Consider the following 24,966-nt stretch of genomic DNA (forward strand, 5'->3'; position numbering starts at 1 on the left):
TTGACGTGTCGCCCTGCAGGAGTTGATTCTCTAGAGAGGAGTTAGGCAGGTGTGCACATAAAACACTCAGCCTTGCAGGTTCACTGTGGAACCTGGGCCGAGCTAGGAACTTTATAGGAAATGCCGCATTTAATTCTCACAACCACTCCATAAAGGATTATTATTCCAATTTTGGATGAGGAAACTGAGGTTTAGATAAAGGCTTTAGGTTAGACTTCACCACATCACATTTGGAGATGAAGCTGTATTCAAAGCATTACACTAGAGACAGTGGGAGAGAGGTAAAATTATTTTCTAGATCTATGGCTAGATCAAGATTAGAATACCATTTATTCTATCCCCAATGGATCAGACTACTTCCTCTAGCATATAACAAATCCCAGAAGTAAACCTGAAAGTCATGCAAAATTATTAGAAGAAAGAATGAACACAATTTTTTTAATTGCCAGTCCTTGGGCTTGAATTCTGGGCCTGGGCACTGTCCCTGAGCTCCTTTTTGCTCAAGGCTAGCTCTCTACCACTTGAGCCACAGTGCTGTCTACAGCTTTTTCTGTGGTTAATTGGAAATCATAGTCTCACAGACTTTCCTGCCCAGGCTGGCTTTAAACCACAATCCTTAGATCTCAGCCTCCTGAGTATAATTCTTTTCAGGCATAGGGCTTGAACTCTGGGCCTGGGTGCTTATCCCTGAGCTCTTTGGCTCAAGGCCAGTGCTCTACCACTTGAGCTACAGTGCCACTTCCAGTTTTCTGGTGTTTAATTGGAAATAAGAGTCTCACTACTTTTCTTGCCCAGGCTGGCTTTGAACTGCGATCCTCAGATCTCAGCCTCCTGAGTAGCTGAGATTACAGGTCTGAGCCACTGGCGCCTGGCCAGAATATTTTTTGTACTTTGAAATAGAGAAGGTCGTGTGTGTGTGTGTGTGTGTGTGTGTGTGTGTGTGTGTGTGTGTGTGTCAGGGGAGGTACTAGGGCTTTAACCCATAATATCTCTTAGTTGGTTTTTTTTTTTCACTCAAAGCTGGTACTTTACCACTTGAGCCCCAGCTCTTCTTTAGCCTTGTGTTGGTTAATTGGAGATAGACTTTCTTGCCTAGCTTAGCTGCAAACCATGATCCTCAGAGCTCAGCCTCCTGAATAGTTAGGATTATAGGCATGAGCCACCAGCACCTAAGTAGTAAGGTCTTAGGTGCAGCAAAAAAAAAAAGCAACAAATATTTGAGCTATATCAAAGTAAAACATATTGTATGACAAAAGACACAGGCAGCACAAAGCAGGTCTGTGCTACATCACTCTGAACACACAAGCCTGATCCTGTTGATTTCCTGGGCAAAGCAGGGTCTAGGCCCATTTTGGCATAAGCACAAAACCTTATTCCAAAAATAACTATAGCAGCCAGACGCCAGTGGCTCAAGTTTGTAATTCTAGCTACTTTGAAGGCTGAGATTGAGAAAGCTGCTATTCTAGGCCAGCCCACATGGCACAGTTCCCAAGACAGAAAGAAACTGGGCATTGTGGCACACACCTGTTGTCTTAGCTATGAAGAAAGCCTAAAATAAATGAATCACAGTCCAGGCATACGCACAGGGAGGAAGAGAGAACCTAGCTCAAAAATATCTAGAGAGGACAGGAGTGTGGCCTACTGGTAGAGTGCTTTCCTAGCACGCACGAAGCCCTGGGTTTGTTTCCTTGGTACCACATACATAGGAAAAAGCTGGAAGTGGTGCTGTGGCTCAAATGATAGAGTGCTAGCCTTGAGAAAGCCCAAGGACAGTGCCTAACAAGGGCAAGATCCTGAGCGAACAAGGGCAAGATCCTGAGTTCAACCCCAGAATTACCAAAACCATCAAATAACTAAAGCAAAAAAGAGATTGGGTGGCTGGAGGCATAACTCAAGTAGTAAAGCACCAGCCATGAGCAAAAATGCTAAGGAAGAGCTTAGGCCCTGAAGTGGCTCACTCCTGTAATCCTATCTACTCTGGGGACTGACATTCAAAGATTACATTGCAAAGCCAATCTGGGTAGAAAGGAAAAGTTCTTGAGTTCTATCTCCAATTAACCAATAAAACATCAGTCTGGAGGCATGGCTCATATGGTAGCAAGCCAGCTGTTAGCAAGAAAGCTGAGTGAGAGAATGTAAAGCCCTGATTTTATGCTCTGCTGTCAGCAAAATGCAAAAAGGGCTACCGCTAAAGTGGTAGATACCTGCCTATCTGGAAATTGTCGCCTCTAAATTTAACCCCCAGTAGCACCAAAAATAAAGAAAATAATACAGTTGGGGATCTAGCACTTGCCTAACATATACACCGTTTACACAGTTCAATGTGTCCAGTACTGAAATAAATATTCTGTTTGGGGGTTAGTTCCCCCCCACTCCCATCCTAGGGCTTGAACTCAACGCCTGGGCATTGTCCTTTGAAATTCTTTTGTTTGTTTGTTTGTTTTTGTCAGTTGTGGGGTCTGAACTCTGGGCCTGGGCCCTGTCCCTGAGCTCTTTAGCTCAAGGTCTACCACTTGAGACACAGCCCAGTTTACTGGTGTTTACCTGGAGATAAGAGTCTCACAGACTTTAGTGCCTAGGCTGGCTTTGAACCTCAATCCTCAGATCTCAGCATCCTGAGCAGCTAGGATTACAGGCATGAGCCACCAGCTCCTGAGCTTCTTTTGCTTACTGCTAGCATTCTACCATTTGAGTCACAGTGCCACGTCCAGCTTTTTCTCCTTTTGTAGTACTGAGGACTTGAATTCAGGGCTTCATGCATACTAGGCAAGCACTCTGCCACTAAGCCACATTCCCAGTCTACAAACATCCTAATTTAAATGAGAATTATGAAATAGGCATATATGAACATGGTGGGAAGAGAAAGCCCAGGACACCATGGAAGACAGGGTGTCACAGCTTAGGAGACAGAGCAAGTGGGTCTGGGGTAGAGGTGCTGGCTCACCTATCTCGGAGGGCAGGGTTCCGCAGGTCTGAGATGAGAGGCATGGTCCTTTTGAATTGCTCTATTTTGGAACGAGTGGTTTCAATAATTTCCCAATTTCGATCCTGAGCAAAGATGGGAGCCATTTTATGACCAATACACCAACCCCCTAGAGCCCTGCTAACTCTGCGGGCTCATGTCCAGCCCTCCTGGTCTGGCTCCACACACCTTATACTCTTTGGCAAGTCTTGTGAGGCGGCGAAACAGCCCATGGGCCATGGTCTCCATGGCCTCTGTCTGCAGGGTCAGGAACCGGCCTGTCTTCCATTGGTTCCAGCTCTCTTCCCAGTCCCGTGTGATTTCCCACACTTGCTGAAGGGCATCAAGCTCCTGTGGATGACCAAGAGCACAAAGACAGCTGGCATAAAGTGGCCCTGCTCACTTTTGCCCTCAGGACTGCTGATGCCACTCAGGTCCTTCCCTGTGGGTAAATGGCACTGCCACCTCCCACCTCCCAGTATAGAGTTTCCTCCTCCCTCCCGCTGTAAGGCTCATCAAGTGATAAGCTCGTGAAGAGATGCTCAGCATCATTAGTCATTAGGCAAATGCAAATCAGAATCTCAGTGAGGGATCGTTTCACACCCACTAGAATGACTAGAACCAAAAGGAAAAAAAAATTTCAAAAGGGAAATAAATGTTGGCAAGGATACAGAGAGGAAAAATTGAAACTCTTGTACATTGCTAGTGGAGACATAAAAATGGGGCAGCTGCTGTGGAAAAGAGCTTGGCAGTGCCTCAAAAACTTAATATAGAGTTACCATATGACCATAAGTTCTCTTGCTAGGCTTACGTTCATGAAAATTGGAAACAGGTGTGCAAACAAGTACCAAGAACATGCATGTTCATAGCAGCACAATTCACTACTGTGGAAAGGCAGAAACAACCCGTCCATCTATCCACAGATGCATGGATGACCAAAAGGTGATCAATACAAACAAGAAAATACTATTCGGCCATAAAAAGGAATGACGTACTGATCTATGTTCATGGACAGATTTGGAAGACTCTAGGCTAGATGGGAAAAGTCAAGAAACAAAAGATGCTGGATGCCAGTGGCTCCTGTGTATAATTCTAGCTACTCAGGAGACTGAGCTCTGAGGATTCCAGTTTGAAGATAGCCCAAGCAAGACAGTTCAGGAGATTCATCTCCAATTAACCATCAAAAAGCCAAGTGGAGGTATGGCTCAAGTGGTAGAGAGCCAGCTCTAAGAGTGAAAAAGCAAATAAACCTGGGGACAGTGCCCTCAATCCAAGCCCTGTAACTGGAGAGACAGAGGGAGGGAGGGAGGGAGGGAGGGGGAGAGGGAGAGAATACCACATATTATACAGTTCCACTATACATGCATGATTCAATTCCATTTATAAGGTATTTACAGAATGGACAAATTGATAAACATGGGAAACAGTCATGATAGGAGCTGAGGGAAGGGATGAGGAGTGGGTATATGGTCTCCCGGAATCATGAAAATGAATGGGAAGCTGACAGGAATGATGGCTACATAACATTGCCAGCGATCTAAATGCCATTCTGAGGCCAGGCGACCGTGGCTCACACCTGCAACCTAAGCTACTCAGGAGGCTGAGAGCTGAGGATTGAGGTTTGAAGCCAGCCAGGCAGGAAAGTCCCTGAAACTCTTATCTCCAATTAACCACCAGAAAAACAGAAGTGGCACTGTGGCTCAAAGTGACAGGATGCTAGCCTTGGGCAAAGAAGCTCAGTAACAGTGCCCAAGCTCTGAGTTCAAGCTCCAGGACTAGCAAACAAAACAACAACAACAACAAATAAATAAATAAATAAATAAATAAATAAATAAAACAAAGCTTCTGGTGAACTCATCTGCCTGGTCCCAGCTGTGTTTCTCAGGGCCTGCCCCTCACTGGGGCTCCCACAGGGAGCTCAGCCCATCACCTTCTCCAGGTTCTGCAGGTCCTTGGAGGCTGGCTGCTCGATCTTGAAGATGCCCAGGTTGGACCGGAGATTGTTCTCTTCCTCTCGCATGCTGTTCAGCATAGCCCGCACCTGGGCAATCTGCTCCAGGGCAGCAGAGGCTCCCACACTGCTGGTGAAGGGGCCTGGGGGATGTGCACAGGGCAGCTCAGCTTCCCGCTCAGGCCTGCCATCCCTGGAAAGGAGGCTCATGGCTCTCCTAGTTCTTCGTGGGTGAATTTCACTTCTCTTGTCACCCAAGGGAGAAAGTCCCAACTCTTTCCCTTCCCAGCCCCACCCTCTCTCCCTCTCCTCTCATCTGTTCTCAGATTTTCTGCAGAGATTGAAACGCTGGATCACAAAGCAAAGATGAAACAAGGGGAACAATGGAGTAGGGAGAAAGTACCTTTTTGGTCAAAGTCTTCTAGAAGGTTATGTGCCTTCTTCTTGAAATCGTCAGCAGAATGAATAAGACTTGTCTTGAATTTCTCCTTGTGTTTCTTCAGCATTTGCTCACTGTCTGAGAGCGTTTGCTGGAAGGTGATCCACTCCCCATTCAGGCTATCCAGCATCTCCAGGACCTGGGAACGTTGGAGGGAGAAGGAGGACAGGTAAGCAGGCCTGTCCTTCTCATTGATGCCGGGGGGGGGGGGGGGGGGGGGGGGGGGGGGAGTGCGCATGTGCGCCAGAACTAAGACAGGAACTCAGAGTCTGGACACTCTACCACTTCTGGCTTTTGCTGGCTAATTGAAGGTGAGAGCGTCACAAAGGTTGGAGGCTTGGGTCAGTTTGTAAAGTCCTAGCCAATGAGTGAGAGTGTCAGGTACTGAGTTGAAGTCTCAGTTTCAGACAACAACAACAAAAAGATTCTCATGGACTTGCCTGCTTAGACTGACTTAAACCAAACCCTTCACGTCAGCCTCCTGAGTAGCTAGGATTACACCTGTGCATCACCGGCACCTGGCACTCGCCAATGCTTTTTTGCCTTTTTGTTTTTCCAGAGCTGGGTATTGAACCCAAGGCTTTCTTTACACATGCTAAACAAGCATTCCACCACTGAGTTACATCCCCTCCTCTGTCCATGCTTCTAAGGATTCTTTTCTGGCCCTCTAGACCAGAACTCACTTTGGTTCTTAGAAGCTTCACATTCTTTGTTCTCTCCCCACACCCCCCGCCAGTCCGGAGGATTGAATTTGGGGCCCGGGAACTGTCTTTGAGGTTTATTGTTTTTTTTTCCCCTCAAGGTTAGTACTCTTACCATTTGAGCCGCAGATCCCCGCTCCCCCTCCCTTTCTTCCTTCCTTCTTCTCTTCCCTCTTTTCTTTCTGGCAATACTACATTATAAACTCAGGACTTAAGCATTTGTTGGCAGGTGCTCTACCACTTGACCCACTGCTTAAACCTTTAGTTATTTTTTCATTTTTGCCAAGGGCTGACCCCACACGACGATGCTCCTACCTAGTCTTTAACATAGCTGCAAGTGTCATGCTACGCCTGCTTTTAATTGAGCTGAAAATCTTCTAGCCCAGGCTGTCCTTGAATATTGCTCTTCCTATCTCTTCCTCCTGAGTAGCTAGGCTTATAGGCATAACTCACCCCACCTGGCCTACGAATCTTGAGTTTTCTCCCCCTCACTTTTTCTCAAAGGCCTCCCACACCCCGCTGCCATTGAAATGGGACCAAGTGGAGTGGATCAAGCACCACTAGAACTCACATTTTCTGAAACAGACACTTCATACTTTTCCAGAATGGTGAATTGCTCGTGGATGGGAGGTATCTGGGTCTCCAGGTTGGGCAGATCGTGTTGCAGGGTTTCCATGAGTTGCAGACTCACCCCCAATTCCTCCAGAGTCTGAGGAGGATGGCTGATTCTGAAGGCAAGCAGAATGTTGTCGGTGAAAAATATACACACATATAAACACATGCATGTGCACGCACATACACATACACACTTGTACACTACTGCCCCCCACAGAGTCTTACTTCTCCGCATTCTCCTTCAGGTAGTTGTGCAGCTCCATCAGATGCCTGGCTGCCATCTCCTTGAGTAGAGTTGTGAATTTGTTCTGCCACTCATTGCAGTGTTGCACCAAAGAGAACTTGAGGTTCGAGCAGTCCAGCAGCACAAACTGGATGTTAAGGACCGTCTCCTCCTTCTGCACATTGTTTGCCACCTCTGTGTAGCTGTAAGGGCCCAGGATCCCTGCTAAAATGCTTTATCCTTCACGCTTGGATCCCCAGGCGTGCGCATTCACCTTCTCATTTCTTTCCTCCTAGACCTGTGCAGCAAATCTAGCACCTTCTATTCCCAGGTGTCTCCTGCACCAACCCATCCCTGACAGCTAGCTGAGGCTACAGGCATGTCGTAATGGCTGTCTACAAGTCAAGATAACAGTCATGCTTTCTGGCTCCTGAGGCTTCAGAGTTGTATAATTTAGGGTTGAGCTCACACTGTGCTGTCCCTTAACTGTGACTGCAGGCAGGTGCTTTGTTCTATTTTGCTTTAAGAGATGGGATCTCACTACACTGCCTGGGCCGGTCTCAACTTCCTATACTCAAGTGGTCCTCCTGCCTCAGCTGGGACTCCAGACGGGTGTGGACTATACCTGTAGTCAGCTCAAGTTGTTCTTTCAACTGTGTTCAGCCTGGGTTTCCTCATCTCCCACACAGACTACTACCTCACCAGGTTGCTGAGAGGCTAGGCTGGCTACTCCCCTCAGCCCATCTCTGCCTGCTGAAAATGTGCCCGTTCTGGAAAGTGTAGCCCCAAGGGCATGTTTTTTTTCCTATATTTATACTTTACTTTTGAATCAGCAGACATTTCCCAAAACCAATTTCTGCAGAAAGCTTTTCCTGATGCCCCTTGCTAGTTTTCTCTCTGCTATTCCTTGGCTTTAAAATGTCCTATGAAAGCCAGCGACCGGTGGCTCATGCTTATAATTCAGGGAGGTTGAGAGCTGAGGATCATGGTTCAATGCCAGCTCAGGCACTAAAGCACGTGAGACTCCTTTTTTTTTTTTTTTTGCCAGTCCTGGGCTTGAGCTCAGGGCCTCCAGAGCCCTACCACCTGAGCCTCAGCACAACTTCCAGTCTTTTTTCTATGTATAAGGTACCAAGGAATGGAACCTGGGTCTTCGTGCATGCAAGGCAAGCACTCTACCACTAGGCCAAACTCCTGCCCCACCTCCCCATGAGATTCTTATCTCCAGTGTAACCACCAGAAAACCAGAAGTGGTGTTGTGGCTCAAAGTGATAGAGCCTTGAGCTGAAGAAATCAGAGATAATACCCAGGCCTTGAGTTTAATTCCCACAACAAACAACAACAAAATGTCCTAAAAAAAAAAAAGCACATACACCCAATTCCAATAGAAGGAAGCAAATTATTAAAATTAAAGCAGAATTAAATGAAGAGTAAAAAAAAAAACCATAGAAAAAGTCAACAAAACAAGGAGTTGGTTCTTTGAAAATAATTGACAGACTCTTAGCAAATCTTACCAAAAAAAGAAGAAATCACACCCAAATAAACAAAATCATGGACAAGAATGGAAATATCACAACAGAAATTACCAAGATCCAGAGCATCATAAGCAAATATTTTTCAAACCTTTTTGCCAACGAAGTTGAGAATTTCTAGCCAATATTAACACACTCAAACTGAACCAAGAAGACCTAAACCAACTAAACAGACTTATTTCAAGTATTGAAATAGAAACACAATAAGAGACCTCCCATCCAAGAAAAGCCCAGGACCTGATGGATTCACAGCTGAATTCTATAAGGCCTTCAAAGCAGAGCTCACACCAATACCACTCCTCAATCTCTTCAATGAAATTGAAAGCGAAAGCTCTTTGCCAAACTCATTCTATGAAGCCAGCATAACTCTCATCCCAAAACTAGACAGGGACTCATCAAAGAAAGAGAACTACAGATCCATTTCTTTGATGAATATTGATGCAAAACTTCTCAACAAAATACTGGCCAAGGCCAGGAGTTTGGCCTAGTGGTAGAATGCTTGCTTAGCATGCATGAAGACCCAGATTTGATTCCTCAATACCACATACATAGAAAAAAAACGGAAGTGGTGCTGAGGCTCAAGTGGTAGAGCTCTAGCCTTGAGAAAGTCCAAGGACAGTGCTCAGGCCCTGAGCTCAAGCCCAGGACTGGCAAAAAAAAAAAAAAAAAAACTGGCCACCATTTTACACTATGATCAAAGAGGATTCATCACAGGGATGCAAAGCTGGTTCAATATATGCAAGTCAATTAATATAATTCATCACATCAACAAAACCAAGGACAAGAATCACATGATTATCTCATGTGGGATAAGGCATTTGACAAGATCCAACACCCCTTTATGCTAAAAGCTCTGGAGAAACTAGGAATCCATGGAACATTCCTCAGTATAATAAAGGCTGTGTATGACAAACCCACAACTACTTTTATACCTAATGGCAAAAAGCTAAAGCCATTTCCTCTAAAATCAGGAATGAGACAAGGACGCCCACTCTCTCCACTCCTCTTTAATACAGTATTAGAATTCCTAGCCAGAGCAATAAGGCAAGAACAAGAAGCAAGCATAAAGGGGATCCCAATAGGGAAAAAGGAAGTGAAACTTTCCCTCTTTGCAGATGACATGATTCTGTATTTGAAGAACCCTATAGACTCCACTCCCAAGTTGCTTGAGCTGATTTGAAACTTTGGCAAAGTAGCAGGGTATAAAATTAATCCTCACAGGCTGGGAGTTTGGCCTAGTGGTAGAGTGCTTGCCTGGCATGCACGAAGACCCAGGTTTGATTCCTCGGTACCACGTACTTAATATACATACATACACACACGCATGCATGCATAGAAAAGCCGGAAGTGGTACTGTGGCTCAAGTGAGAAAGCCCAAGAACAGTGTTCAGGCCCTGAGTTTAAGCCCCAGGACTGACACCAAAAAAAAAAAAAAAAAAAAAAAGTAACCCTCAAAAATCAACTGCTTTCCTGTATATCAACAATGAGAAGAGCAAGGCAGAGATCAGGAAAGCAACTCCTTTTGCAATGACCTCAAATAAAATAAAGTACTTAGGAATTAACTTAAATAAGAATGTAAAGGACCTTTATGATGAAAACGTTAAAAACCTGAAAAAGGAAATTAAAACAGAACTGAGAAAGTAGAAAATCTTCCCATGCTCCTGGATTCGAAGAATTAACATCGTGAAAATAGCAATCCTTCCAAGGGCTAGCTACACAAATTCAATGCAATACCCATCAATATCCTAATGTCATTCTTTAAGGAAATAGAAGAAGCAGTCCAAAGTTTCATACGGAATAATAAAAGACCCCGTATAGCAAAACAATCCTTAGCAGAAAGAACAGTGCTGGAGGAATATCAATAACAAACTTTAAACTCTATTACAGAGCTATAGTAACCAAAACCCCTTGGTACTGGCACAAGAACAGGCCTGAAGACCAATGGAATAGAACTGAAGACCTAGAAATCAGCCCGCAGACCTTGGCCACCTAAACTTTGATAGGGGAGCCAAAAAAAAAAAAAAAAAAAAAAAGGATGGAAAAAAGGCAGCCTCTTCAACAAGTGGTGCTGGCAGAACTGGTTAAGCACCTGCAGAAAACTAAAGTTGGATCCTTCTATGTCACCCTACACTAGGATTAATTCCAAATGGATTAAAGACCTCAAGGTAAAAGCAGATACCCTGAGAACCTTACAAGAAGGAATAGGAGATATACTAGGTCTCCTTGGCACAGGTTGAAACTTTCTTTTTTTTTGCCAGTCCTGGGCTTGAGCTCAGGGCCTGAACACTGTTCTTGGACTTTCTCAAAGCTAGAGCTCCACCACTTGAGCCTCAGCACCACTTCTGGCTTTTTTCTATGTATGTGGTACCGAGGAATCGAACCCGGGTCTTCATGCACGTTAGGCAAGCACTTTAACCACTAGGCCAAACTCCTGGCCGGTTGAAACTTTCTTAATAAAGACCCACAAACACAACAAATGAAAGAAAGTTTGGACAAATGGGATTGCATTAAAATGCAGAGCTTCTGTATGGCAAAGGATATAGCTCGCAAGTTAAATAGAAGTCCACAGAGTGGGAGAAGCTCTTCACTAACCATACAACTGACAAAGGCCTCATATCTAAAATATGTCAACAGCTCAAAAAATTGAAACTCTCCAAAACAAATCTTCATCCCATTAAAAGGTGGGCTAAAGACTTAAAAAGAGACTTCTCTGAAGAGGAAATAAGAATAGCCTACAGACACATGAAGAAATGTTCAATATCTCTGGCCATAAAAGAAATGCAAATCAAAACAACTTTGAGATTCCATCTCCCTCCAGTTAGAAAGGCCATTATCAAGAAATCTAATAACAACAATGCTGGCAGTGTTGTGGCCAGGAGGGATCACTACTACACTGTTGGTGGGAGTGCAAACTTGTTCAACCACTATGGAAACAGTATGTATGGCAATTCCTCAAAAGACTAAACATAGAGCTCCCCTATGACCCAGCAATCCCACTCCTTGGAATTTACACAAACGTCCAGAAACAAGGACATACTAAATCCACTAGCACAACAATGATCATTGCAGCACTATTTACCATAGCAAAGATATGGAAACAACCCAGATGCCCCTCAGTAGATGTTTGGATCAAGAAGATGTGGTACTTATAAACAATGCAATTCTATGCAGCTATCAGAAAGAATGACATTGCCCCATTTGTAAGGAAATAGAAAGACTTGGAAAAAATCATATTAAGTGAAATAAGCCAGAGCCAAAGGAACATAGGCTCTATGGTTTCCCTCATTTGTAATAATTAGTACATATCTAGGACTCTCCTAGCAAAGGACTATGATAGCTCAGAACCTAGGTACATAAGGTCATACAGGATGACACTAAATGAAATGATCTCTAGGATATGGAAACAAGAAATTTATCTTATGTGCTTGTTGTTCTTAATGTACTATGTTATTTCTCTTCTCTTTCTTTGCCCTTTGGTTAATCTCATATTGTTAACTGTGTCTGACTTTGTTACCTGGTATACTATATATATATATATATATATATATGTTTATTTGTTTATTTGAAATAGGAAAGGGAAGAGGGAAACAAGATGATTGGGAGGGGGTGGAGGGAGGGAAATGGGAACAAAAACATGAGATGGGATATCAATGTGTGAGAAGTAATACACCTATGACCTGGTGAATATGACTGGAACCCCTCTATATGTTATCCTGACAATAAAATTAAAAAAAAATTTTTTTAGGCCGGGAGTTTGGCCTAGTGGTTATAGTGCTTGCCTAGCATGCACGAAGACCCGGGTTAGATTCCTTGTTACCACATATATAGAAAAAGCCAGAAGTGGTATTGAGGCTCAAGTGGTAGAGCTCTAGCCTTGAGAAAGTCCAAGGACAGTGCTCAGACCCTGAGCTCAAGCCCAGGACTGGCAAAAAAAAAAAAAAATTTAAAAGCACACACTAAAGACTCAGTCGCCAGTGTGGTACTATGGGGTGGTGGCAGAAGCTTTCTCTCTCTCTCTTTTACTCCAAGCAATGAGGTTCACAGTTTTGCTCCCACAGTAATTTTCTGCCAAAGCCCAGAGCAACGCTACCATCTAGTCATAGACAAAAACTTCCAAAACAGTGCTTTTCTCTTTATAACTTGATGTAGCTGTTTGCTACAGTAACAGGATGCTAACACACCTTCTAATGAAGCCACTGTCCTAGTACCTAGTATACCTTAATCATCATATCAAAGTAGGGATGATAATAAAATCAAAACACTTCTTTATTGTTTACACAGTATTCTTGTGTATACTTAATAACTTCATAATGTTCTAAGATAGGTTGATAAGATATTTTACTAGAGAGCTGGGCACCGAAGGCTCACACCTGTAATCTTAGCAGGAGAGCGCTAGCCTTGAATAGGAAAGCTCAGGGACAGCACCTAGGTCCTGAGTGCAAGCCCCAAGACCAACCAAAATGAAACGAAATTCCAATGTAAGCATTTTCTGCCAGGTGTAGGTGTTCACACCTGTAATTGTAGCTGCTCAGAAGGCTGGGATATGAACACTGAGCGTGCACAGACACCGCCAACACCAATTCCTAATCTCCAGTTAATCAGAAAAATGCTGGACATGGAGGTATTGTTTAAGTGGCAGGGCCGGCCTTGATGGAAAAAGTTAAGTGAGAGCTCGAAGCCCAGTAGCTCACAGGGAAAAACGATTTCTTCAACCCTGATACCTGGAATGAAGTGTACCTCCTTTCCATCTTTCCACTAGCTAGAACTTCCTCTTTCCCTATCCTAACGTCCTTTCCCCAAACAACCACAGCCCCTTAAATCTTGGCCAACACTTCCTGGATCTCTACAGGAAAATCCAGTACCCTTCTTTTCCCTGTGGCTGAAGACACACAAAGATTGCACCTGCCTTGCCCTAACTCCCTTTCCAAGTCTATGGGCCCCGGCCTAGTCCTTCTCTTCCCCATCCACCTCAGCTTTTCTCTACTTACCGGGCAATGTCAGCATCAAAGGATGAGACAGGTGGGTTGAGGCGCTGGTAGCGACGGATGAAGGAGTCTTTGTTGATCTCCCAGATTTCCCGATACATATCCCAAGTCTTGAGGTAGTTCTGCAGCAGGGTTGCGTTGTTAGCCATGCCAGCGCTGATCTGTGCCTGGATCTTCTTGATATCCTCATCTCGCTCTTCAAAAGACCCAGAAAGACAACGTCTCACTGATCCCTACCCCATCTCAATCTCTAGCCTGGCCCCTGGGCACTGCCTGGAACTTCTGCTCCAATGCCAGTCTCCTAAAGAAGCACTCCTCAGTCACAAGCATTAGAAAACAGCGAAGGCAGCTGAGCTAGGCTCATGCCTAAGCAACTAGCAACTCAAGAGGCTGAGATCAAGAGGATCACAGAGGAAGATCAACCCAGGTAGAATATTTGCAAGATCTCATCTTAACCAATGAAAAGCTGGGCATGAGCTGGGTGTTAGCAGCTCAGGCCTCTAATCCTAGCTATTCAGGAGGCTAAGATCTGAAGATCGCAGTTCAAAGTCAAGTCCCACAACTCTCAAGACAAAAAACAAACAAACATAAATGGATTACAGTCCAGTCCAGCACAGGCATTCGTGTATGACCCTGAGTTCAAACCCCAGTATTGGAAGGTTAGGTAGTGGGGGAGAAATGTTAGAAGGGGAGGGGGGGGGGATGATATGAGAAGAGATGAGAGAAAAAGAAAGGAAACAGAGGGTGCAGAAAGTAAAAGTTTGACCTGTCGTGTCACAGGTCTCTCGATTGAGGAGACCACTTACAGCCCAGCTCCACTCTGAAACTCGCCTTTGCTATCTCCTACCCCAATTCCAAATTCCATGAACATCTATCAACTAATGACAACTGCCATTGCTTCCTCTGTTCCCATCCCCAACCCAGTCCCTTGACCTTGCTTCTCTCCAGCCAGGGAGTTGACTGGCCTGGTGAGTCTGGAAAGAGTCCTCGCCTCTCCTCCTCCCTCCTCTCCACACAGTGTGCCCTACCGCTGCTCACTCACCCACAGTCACATGGATAGGTTCTCGATGCAACTTGCGCTTCATGAGGATATCAGGGAGGTGGCGGAAGACAGAAATGGAATTAAAGAGTTGGTTGCCGATGTCATTGACGACATTTGCCAAAGTCTGCAGACTGGGTGAGAATTCCACCTGCGGGAAGCACGGTGGAGGGGGCCTCAGCTCAGCCCACAGAGGGGGCGGAACACCTGAGCACCAGACTTGGAGGCCATAGGAGAAAGTCAATGCCAAACACCACGTGTGGGGGAAACTGGTGACTAAAGAGTATGAAAGTCACAGTGTGGTCCCCACCTGAGCAGCCCCGCCTTGTGGGTCATTCTGCAAAATGACAAGGACTCGAAAGAGTGGGTTTGGAGTGGTCTTCCCGTCCCCATTGATGGCCTTGGACAGTTCCAGAAGGGACCACTTAATGTTCAGACGCAGAGCCTCCTCCATCATGCGGTCCAACCGAACCATGTACAGCATCCACTGCTGCTGAATCTGGAGGGGAAAAGATGGAGAGAGAAAAAGGGTCCCTCAGGAATCCACACAGGGCCTGGGAAATGAAGGCCAACAGACAGAAAAGGGAATGAGCTAATCAAACTGAAAGGTAGGTGCTGGGAGCATAGCCTAGTGGGAGAGTGCCTGCCTAGCATGCACAAAGACCCATGGTCTATTCCTTGGTACCATATGCACAGAAAAGGCCACAAGTGGTGCTGTGGCTCAAGTGGTAGAGCTCTAGCCTTGAGAAAGCCCAAGGACAGTGCTCAGAGCCTGAGTTCAAGCCCCAGGACTGGCAATAATAATAATAAATCAATAAACAGAAAGGCCGCAATCTGAGGACTGAAGTAAGAGGTTGAAAAGTTGAAGATTGGGAAAACCTAGATGTAGAGAAGGACACGTGAAAGGACACTTTGATTAAAAAGGGTAAGGTGCTGGGCATAGTGGCTGATGCACATAAATAATCCTAGCCGATGGGAGGCTGAGATCACTGTTTGAAGCCAGTCTAGGAAGAAAATTGATTTCTGATTCACCACTAAAATGCTGAAAGTGGGGCCGGGAGTGGGGCCTAGTGGTAGAGTGCTTGCCTAGCATGCCTGAAGACCATATACACCGAAAAAGCTGGAAGTGGTGCTGTGGCTCCAGTGGCAGAGCTCTAGCCTGGAGAAAGCCCAAGGACAATGCTCAGTCCCAAGACTGGCAAAAAAAAAAAGCTGGAAGTAGAGGTGCTAGACTTGCGGGGAGATGGAGGGAAGCTAAGGGACACTGCATAGGCCTTGCGTTTAAACCCCAGTAAAACACACAAACCAGCAGAGAAGCAGTAGGGAAGGATCTGATGGAGTGTGGCTTTATCCAACCACAAACCCCGCCCTCTGGCCCCTACCTCGTGGCCGTCATTCTTAAATACTTCGTAGGAGTTGGTTATGATGTTCACCACGTCCTCGTGCAGTTTCATCAGCTTCTGCTGCACCGCTGCCCGATGTTCCTTTTGGGCTTCCTCAAATTCCAGGTCCCTGTACACTCGTTTGCCAGTGATCTGTACCAGCAGGGTCTCTGACATCTCTTGGGCCCGCCAGCCAATGGTTAGAGTAGAGGCCTTGAATTCATTCACAATTGTCTGCACCTGTAATCAGACCCATACAAGTAGTTTGCGGTCACCAGCTTGGAAAGGGACCCTCTGGACCTCATGCTACCTTCCCACTTGGACACCAAGACACTTTCATTTGGTTTTTTAGACTACTCGCGGCTCTCTCCTCCTTCACCCAAGACCCAAGTGCTGATTCCCCCTGTGCCAGCCTTTCTGTCAGCCTTGCAGACCTGCAGAGTCTCACGGCCCACCTTGCTGGCATGCACTCGGCACTCTGTGATGAAGTAGGCGCTGGCCCCCTTCAGGGCCCAGTGCAGCTTCTTGAGTCCCGGGTGGATCTTCTTATCCAGGAACCGGATACGCTCTTTGAACAGGGCCTGCTCATCTGTGGACAGCATGGCAATAATCCTATGGGTAAAAAGGATCGGCAGCTGGTGAGGATACCCAGTGAAGACCTCCCCTGCATGCCAAGAAACTTGACAGAGCCAGGCAGCAGTGGCTCACGACTGCAATCCTAGCTACGCAGGAGGCTGGGGTCCAGGGATCAGAGTTTAAAGCCAACTGGTAGAGCACTAGTTTTGAGCAAAGAAGCTAAGGGATGACACCCTGGCACTGAGTTCAAGGCCCAGTAATGGCAGAAAGAGAGGGGGTAGGGAGGGAGAGAGAGAGGTTGGGAGGTGTTTTAATAAGAAATGGACCTTCACCCTTCACCTCTGAATCTGCCTGCATCTTAATCCTGTACTTCCCAGTTTCTAGAACTATGAGCCATAAGTTCCTGTTGTGCATAAGCCACCTAGGCTATGCTAATTCGTTATAATAGCCTGACTGAATACAGTACCTAACCCAGAACAAAACCTCACTCAAGAGCGAGGGACCAGGAGTTCAGAGAACAAGGAGGGAGCAGCAGAACTAGGAGAGGGGCAGCATGGCCTCGACTCAATGACTCTGATGTCATTCTGGGCCCATGACTCTACCACCACACAGTTTTATTCCTAAAGACGTACCCTGTGGAGTGACAGAGGAATGATTGTTTTTGCTCTCTCTTCTACAGCTATAAGAAACAAAAGTAATTGTAAGATCATAAGAGGAGAGCAGCCAGGCCTTGGTGGCTCATACCTGTCATCCTAGCTACTAGGCAGCTGAGATCTGAGGAACATGGTTCAAAGCCAGCCTGGGTACAAAAGTTCGTAAGACTCTCCCGACCACCACCAGAAAACTGAAAGTGGCACTGTGGATCAAAGTAGTAGAGAGCTAGCCTTGAACTGATAAACTCAGAGACAGTGTTGGTGCCCCAGAGTTCAAGCCCCACACAAAAAAAGAGTTTCACAGCCTTTGAACTGTGATCCTCAGATCTCAGCCTCTTGAGTAGCTAAGATTACAGGTGTATTGCTGTGAGATGAAAATTGTCAGAAAAGCCCAATACCACTGGGCTCATAAGAGATCAATTGACACCGGAGGTTGGAGCCCACCTATTATAATCTCGAGCCACAAGCAGCAGATTCTCCCGTAGTATGCGCAGGTCCTCGGCTCGCTCTGCTACATTCACCACGTAATGGGGCGTCTCAAACAGCAGCCTTTCCCAGTAGTCGATCTCCCTAAAGAGACACAGCAGCGTCCTGCCAGAGAAAGGAGACATTGAGGGAAATTGCTTAAATGGACCATCTCAGCCATGGAAAAAACAAGGGCCTCAAGGCTGGAAAGAACAAAGGCAATTAGAGATAAGAAAGGAGGTAGAAGCTGAAGGTCTTGGCTCTCACATGTAATCCTAGCTACTCAGGAGGCTGAGATCTGAGGATCATGATTCAAAGCCAACCCAAGCAGGAAAGTCCTTGAGGTTCTTACCTCCAATTAACCATTAAAAAACCAAAAAAAAAAAAAAGCTGGATATGGAGCTGTGGTTCAAGTGGTAGAGGAAAAAAAAAAAAAAAGGTAAAAGCAGCAGCTTCCCCTTTCATCCCTTCCTTAATTTGGCACAGTTTAGCAAGCCTTCCCTGGTCTCAGCAGCACTGAAGGCTCGCTGCCTGACACAGGTGACACAAAGGGACACTGAGAGCCTTTAGACTGGGACCCTACATGGTAGAACACGACCATCCCCAGATAGAACATCAAGACCCCAGCCCTCTTTCCCACCTGAAATCTACACCCTATGAGTGGGACTAACACACCCCAGAACGAAATCCAGAAGATTCTTTTCTATGGTTTCTGACCAATCTAAAAGAAAAGTCTAAGAATGCTGACCTTGGGAGTCCCCTCCCCCACCCCAGAAAAAAAGTCATTGCCAATATGACTCTGTAGTAAAATTCATGGCTGACAATTCCCTCCCCTCTATACATACACACTACAGCTTTCAATCAGCTTCCCATTCCCTTCCTTAAATATAAACATAACACCAGGACATTAGGCTCTGCTTTTCCAGCACCAAGGATACAAACAGAAACAAACAACCAGGAGGAGGTAAAAGCACTGCTCAACCCAAATAAGAAACACCAACTGAACCGTCATTTAAAATACTCAGATGAAAAACACAAAAGAATATTAATATGACAAGAACAGGGCGCTACAAAAGGGACTGCTCAATGAGCTCTCAGAAGTTGCAACTGAGGGCAGAAACATTTTGAAAATCAAAAGAAAGTGACAAGATAAAGTTGACAGAAATCCCTTAGAAGGTAGAGAAAAAGAGGTAGAAAGCAGAGAAGAGTTTATGTGGGGAATGAGTAGCAGCTATTTCGTTTATGATTTATGATATTGGTTATGTGTTGGAATGATAATATCTTGGGAATCCTGGCTTGAATGTTAAAAAAGAATCTCACTTGTTTCTGTTTTCCTTTATTCAATGACATACTAGAACATTCTGAACTGCACAGGCAGCACTAGCCTTAAATGTCCTCTGCTTCTGTACATCCAGTGGCTTTTTCCTCCTTCCCATTCCAGCCGCCACTCTCCTGTCATTCACAGCTCAGCACATCTGAAATAACCATTCTGAAATGGCTGTCCTAGCCCAGCTTTGTGCCCGTAGCTCCAGCACTTGGCTCAAGCTCTCCAAACACCTGTTTCTCTGACCTTAGGGGAACTTTCAGATCTGAGCCCTGGTCTTTCTTCCTGTCTCCCAGTCCATTCCTGTCCCCAGTGTCCTCCTCTACAGAACCTGGTATCTTTCTTGGTAGCAAAGATGGAATCCAGAATCTGATGCATGCTCTTAAGTGCAGACATCCTCCACTGAGCTACCCCTCCACCACTTTCTTCTATTTTAATGACTTACAATACACTTCACTCTTGTCTCTTTTTCTTAGTTGATCCCCTCTAACACAAACCCCAGCAAGGGTAGAATCCACTCCTCGCCACCTCTGCTTCACTGAACCTGAACCTCTGAAGGCCTCTGAGCAATACAGGAAAAAGTCACACAGCCTCTGAGACTTGTGCCATTGCAGTCTTCAGATCTCTTCCCTGGCCTCCTGAGTTCTCCAGGCTGTGTCTGTGTCTCCCCACGCTGCTCGCTCGCGCGCGCGCGCTCTCTCTCTCTCTCTCTCTCTCTCTCTCTCTCTCTCTCTCTCTCTCTCTCTCTCTCTCTCTCTCTCTCTCTTTCTCTCTCCTGTCCCCTATGGAACTATTTGTAAATTCTTTTTCTTTTCTAAAGAAAAGAAAGGGGCTTGAACTCAGGGCCTGAGCCCTGTCCCTGAGCTCTTTTGCTCAAGGCTAGCCCTCTGCCACCCTGAAGCACAGCACCACTTCCGGTCTTCTGGTAATTAATTGGAGGTTGGAGTCTCAGGGATTTTCCAGCCTGGGCTGCCTTTGAGCCTCGATGCTCAGATCTCAGCCTCCTGAGTAGCTAGAATTACACGGGAGAGCCACAGCATCTGGCTCTGGAAATCCTTTCTGTTCCCCTCAAAGTTTGTCTTCCTCAATCCTATGGGAGACCTCACTTCCTAGTCACGAAAATAAAAGCCTTCGGGTGCGGTGGCTCACGCCTGTAATCCTAGCTACTCAGGAGGCTGAGATCTGAGGCTCAAGGTTCAAAGCCAGCCCGGGCATAAAAAGACCTGAGAATCTTATCTCCAACTAATCTCTAGAAAAAGGGAAGTGGGGCTAGGCCCAAGGATAGGGTTGTAGCCTTGAGCTGAAGAGCTCAGGGACAGTGCCCAGGCTGAGTTCAAGCCCCATGAGCCATAAAAAATAAAAATAAATGAAAAAGTCATCAGGGGCTGGTAATGTGGCTTAGTGGTAGGGTGTTCGCCCAGCAGGCATGAAGCCGTGGTTTGATTCCTCAGTGCCACATAAACAGAAAAAGCCAGAAGTGGCATTGTGGCTCATGTGGTAGAGTGTTAACTTTGAGCAAAAGAAGCCTGGGGACAGTGCTCAGGCCCTGAGTTCAAGCCCCAGGACTGGCACACATGCGTGCACACACACACACACACACACACACACACACACACACACACGCACACACACACACAGAGCCATCAGGTAAACACTCCATCCACTTAAGTAGTACTTACCTATGTTCACATGCAGACTCTCCCATTTATGACAGGGGAATCCTTCCTTGCACTTGAAAATAAACATCTCCTCCTGGACTCTGTCCTGTCACCCTATCATCCTTCCTCCAATGCCATTTCATCCATCTCTCCTACACCTACTAGCTCCTTTCCATCATTAGAATATAGTTGAGTTTTCCAAGTTAGGTGGAAATTGAGAAGAAGAGAATCACAGTTCTAGGCATAAAAAGCCCAGCCATAAAAAAGTCAGTGAGACTCCATCTCAATGAGGGACGCTGGATGAGGTAACCCACTCCTACCCAAGTGAGTGGATCCTGTCTCAGGCACATACCTGGGTGAGCCCCTATCCTAAAAATATCCAGTGAAAAACAGGACCGGAAGCATGGCTCAGTAGCACTGCACTGAGCAAACACCAGGCCCTAAATTCAAACCTCAGTTCTGTCAATAAAAAAATAATTTAGCTGGGAGTCTGGCCTACTGGTAGAGTCCATGAAGACCTGGGTTCAATTCCTCGGTACCACATACACAGAAATAAGCTGGAAGTGGTGCTGTGGCTCAAGGGGTAGAACTCTAACCTTGAGAAAGCCCAAGGACAGTGCTCAGGCCCTGAATTCATGCACCAGGACTGGCAAAAATAATAATAATAATTTAAAAATAAATAAAAACAGCCCTCTTCAATTCCTATCCACCCCTACCCTACAGTTTGCAGCCTGCCTTCTTTCTGAAGATTCCCTGTATACCCTTCTTCTCATTCACCCTCATCCCCAGAGAGCAGGCTCCCCACCCCACTCACACCTGTAAAACAGCTCTCATCATCATATGTGTGTGTGTGTGTGTGTGTGTGTGTGTGTGTGTGTGTGTGTGTGTGTGTGTGTGTGTGTGTGCCAGTCCTGGGGCTTCAACTCAGGGCCTGTGCTCTGTCTTTGGGCTTCCTCAAGGCTAGCACTCTACCACTTGAGCCATAGCACATTTCTGTGTATGTGATAACCAAGAAATTGAACCCAGGGCCTTGTGCATGTTATGCAAGCACTCTACCAGTAGGCATGTCCTCAGCCCAGCACCAAGGAGTCGTACAGCTAAGCCCTGAGCTGCTCCTTAGCCTTTCTTTCTTTCCTCTCTGCAGAATTAGCATCTACCCACAGGGCTCCCCATCTCTGGGGTTTTTTTTTTCCTATCATAGAAACTCCCTTCTGTCTCCAGCATTCCTGGAATCATTGTGTCAGGGCCTGCAGCAAAACAGAGCATTCACTTCCTCCGCTGCTTGCTGAGAGGACCCTCGAGTTCTTTGTATCCAATATCTCTCCTGCTAGTCCCACAGCTTTCACCATCTTATCCTGAACACTCCTTAACCTACACAGCGGAGTTCTAGACTCACATAGCTAATCATCTACTGGATCTCTACTTAGCTTGTCCAGCAGGCCTTGGCGCTCAGTGTATCTACCACTGCCTCAGTCCTCTTGTCTGAGAGCCAAGAGCTTGTGTCATTTTAGAGGATGCCAAAAAAGAAGCACAACCCCAGAAAGAGCAGCAACCCAGGCAGAGCCTCCACTACCTTTCACTCATTCATTTTGTTTCCACTTTTTCTTTCTTGAGACAGGATCCTCCTGTTCAGCCTCCTGAGTGCTGGGATTCCAGGCATGAGCCACCCACCCCAGATTCCTTTCCTTTCCTTTTTCTTTCTTTCTCCCTCTCTCTCTCTCTCTTTTTTTTTTTTTTTTGTTGGTCATGGGGCTTGAACTCTTGGCCTGGTGCTGTCCCTGAGCTCTTCAGCTCAAGGCTCCCACCCTACCCATGATGCCACAGCATCACTTCCCATTTTCTAGGGCTTAGTTGGAGATAAGATTCTCAAGGACTTCGTGCCCAGGCTGGCTTTGAACCTTGATCCTCAGATGGAGCCCAGGCATGAGCTCACTGGCTCCTTTTCTATGACATTCTAAGGCAAAGCTCATTGAACTTGGCCTAAAGCAGAGCCATCTGAAAAAGGCCTCAAGAATCCCCACCTGAGCATAGAGGTGCAGAACGGCTACATTTTCCCTTTCTTTTTCAAGAGGCTAGAAGTTGAACTTTATGTGAAATCATTTCAATTTTGACCCACACCCAATCACCAACTCAATTACTACCTCAACTGGAAATAATTATCAGCGGGTGATTTCTAAGCTGCTTGAAATGCTCTGTCATTGGCTTGGATGATTGTTCCACGGACATATGCTTTAGAAAGCTATTTGTTAAACTGAGCATACAAGTTTTAAGATGTCCCTGTGTCTGATGGTTCATAAGAAAAATATGAAAAGCATTCTTGAAAGGTTTAACTTTCTTGTGTGTGTATGCCAGTCCCTGAACCTCTTTTGCTCATGGCTAACACTCTATTACTTGAGCTACAGCTTCACTTCTGACTTTTTCTGAGTAGTTAATTGGAGATAGTCTTTCCTGCCCAGGCTGGCTTCCAACTGTGATCCTCAGATCTCAGCCTCCTGCGTACCTAGGAGCTAGGGTTACAGATGAGCTGGGATTATGGCTTTTTTCTGTGATTTAACTGGAGATAAGAATCTCACAGCGGGCTAGGAGCATGGCCTGGTGGTAGAGTGCTTGCCCAGCATGCACGAAGCCCTGGGTTTGATTCCTCAGTACCACATACACAGAAAAAGCAGAAGTGGTATTGTGCCTCAAGCGGTAAGAGTGGTGGCCTTGAGAAAGCCCAAGGACAGTGCCCAGGCCCTGAGTTCAAGTCTTAGGATTGGAGGAAAAAAAAGAATCTCACAGACTTTCCAGCCCAGGCTGGCTTTGAACCACAGTCTCATATTTCAGCTTCTTGAGTAGGTAGGATTACAGGCATAAGTCACCAGCACCTGGCCATTTGTGATTAGTTATAGACTTTTGTATTATCATTTTTAAAAAAATGAGCAGAAATCAGGGCTGAAAGAATGGCTGAGTCTTAAGAGTACCAATCTAGCCAGTAAGAGACTAAAATTAGAATCTCCATTACTGCCCCCAAAATAAGTAAATAAATCTCTTCCCATTCCAGTGCCTTTTTGGGGTGGTTTTTGGGGGGTAAAAGGGGGGGTTTTTTTGGTTGTTGGTGATTTTTTTTGCCAGTCCTGGGGCTTCATGCATACTAGGAAGCACTCTACTACTAGACCACATTCCCAGCCCTTTTTGTTGTTGTTGTTGTTGCTGCTTTGTTTTGTTTTGTTTTTGTATAGGGTTTGAATTCAAAGCTTTCTCAAATGGCTTCCTTGCTTATGACTGGCACTCTACTATGTGAACTAGTCTGGCATTTTGCTAATTAATTGAAGAGAGTGTCTTGTGGCTTTTTGCCTGGGCTGTCTTTCACCTCCATCCTCCAATCCTCAGTTTCCTGAATAGCTAGGAACATGGCTTGAGCCCTCACATCCAGCAAGTTCCAGACCCTCCAATGCTGACTTCAAGATAGCGCCTAACTTCAGTTATGGTTATGAAACTCTACTCAAGCTGACTCATTCATAAGGGAGAAATGGAAATTTGACGATGGCTTCATTAATTTTGTTGGAAAATTGCTTTTTAATAGAAAAAATAATATACATTTATCTTCAGTTCTCTGATTCCTAGACCCTCTAATTCAGTAAAGGCCTCTGATTAGTGGAGGTGTATTATTAGAATTTTATCCAAGGAATATGGCTTACTAAAATAATATTAACTATTAGGTAATTTATATCACCCAGTTACATTTTGAAAAAAAAGTTAAAGCTTTTAACATGATAACCATAACCAGTTGGATATTTTTATATGGTAAGAGATCATTGATAGTTAAAACAATAAAAATAAAATATCAGAAGTTCTTTCTTTCTTTTTTTTTTGCTAGTCCTGGGCTTGAGCTCAGGGCCTGAGCACTGTCCTTGGACTTTCTCAAGGCTAGACCTCTACCAGTTGAGCCTCAGCACCACTTCCCGCTTTTTTCTATGTATGTGGTATCAAGGAATCAAACCTGGGTCTTCATGCGTGCTAGGCAAGCACTCTACCACTAGGCCAGCCCATCAGAAGTTATTTCTATATGAAAAAAAATATTATGTCAAAATCAAGATTTAAATTGAAAGGGAAAGTGCTATTTTTGGAAAGACTCAAAACCAAAAAGACATGAATTCCTCTAAAGATAACCTACAAATTTAACCCAATGCCTATTCCTATAAACCTAGGAGCACTAGGCGACTATTTTTATAATGAATTCTTATGGGAAATAAATATTATAAATAGCTAAGGAAATTGGGAAAAGGAAAGTAATGAGGACAATAATTAAAACAGTTTGATTTCTGCACATGAATAGATCAGATACTAGACAAGAATAGTAAATCCCAAAATAGACAGATATGCTTAGGGATTTGTTACTATAAAGCTAGCAGTCCACTAAATGAAATTAAGGGGCTTGAGCTATCTTAGTGACAGCAAGCATAAGCCCTGTGTTAGATC

At 45.3% G+C, this 24,966-nt stretch overlaps 1 protein-coding gene across 2 annotated transcripts in view; it reads right to left on the reverse strand.

The window, feature by feature from the left end:
* The window catches only part of Dnah2 (dynein axonemal heavy chain 2), a 119,815-nt gene that overhangs the window by 55,787 nt on the left and 39,062 nt on the right, over positions 1-24,966 (reverse strand). For both annotated transcript variants that reach the window (XM_090349645.1, XM_090349646.1), the window contains exons 15-26: positions 17,503-17,649; positions 16,285-16,441; positions 15,830-16,069; positions 14,758-14,946; positions 14,451-14,598; positions 13,412-13,604; positions 6,894-7,094; positions 6,625-6,781; positions 5,317-5,491; positions 4,893-5,056; positions 3,152-3,313; positions 2,945-3,048 (exon numbers count right to left, since the gene is read on the reverse strand). In XM_090349645.1, the coding sequence (XP_090205771.1) occupies positions 2,945-3,048; positions 3,152-3,313; positions 4,893-5,056; positions 5,317-5,491; positions 6,625-6,781; positions 6,894-7,094; positions 13,412-13,604; positions 14,451-14,598; positions 14,758-14,946; positions 15,830-16,069; positions 16,285-16,441; positions 17,503-17,649 (2,037 nt within the window). The remainder of the gene's footprint in view (positions 1-2,944; positions 3,049-3,151; positions 3,314-4,892; positions 5,057-5,316; positions 5,492-6,624; positions 6,782-6,893; positions 7,095-13,411; positions 13,605-14,450; positions 14,599-14,757; positions 14,947-15,829; positions 16,070-16,284; positions 16,442-17,502; positions 17,650-24,966) is intronic.

Source organism: Megascapheus bottae, chromosome 17, assembly GCF_031878675.1.
Source record: "Megascapheus bottae isolate mThoBot1 chromosome 17, mThoBot2.hap1, whole genome shotgun sequence".
Taxonomy (NCBI): domain Eukaryota; kingdom Metazoa; phylum Chordata; class Mammalia; order Rodentia; family Geomyidae; genus Megascapheus; species Megascapheus bottae.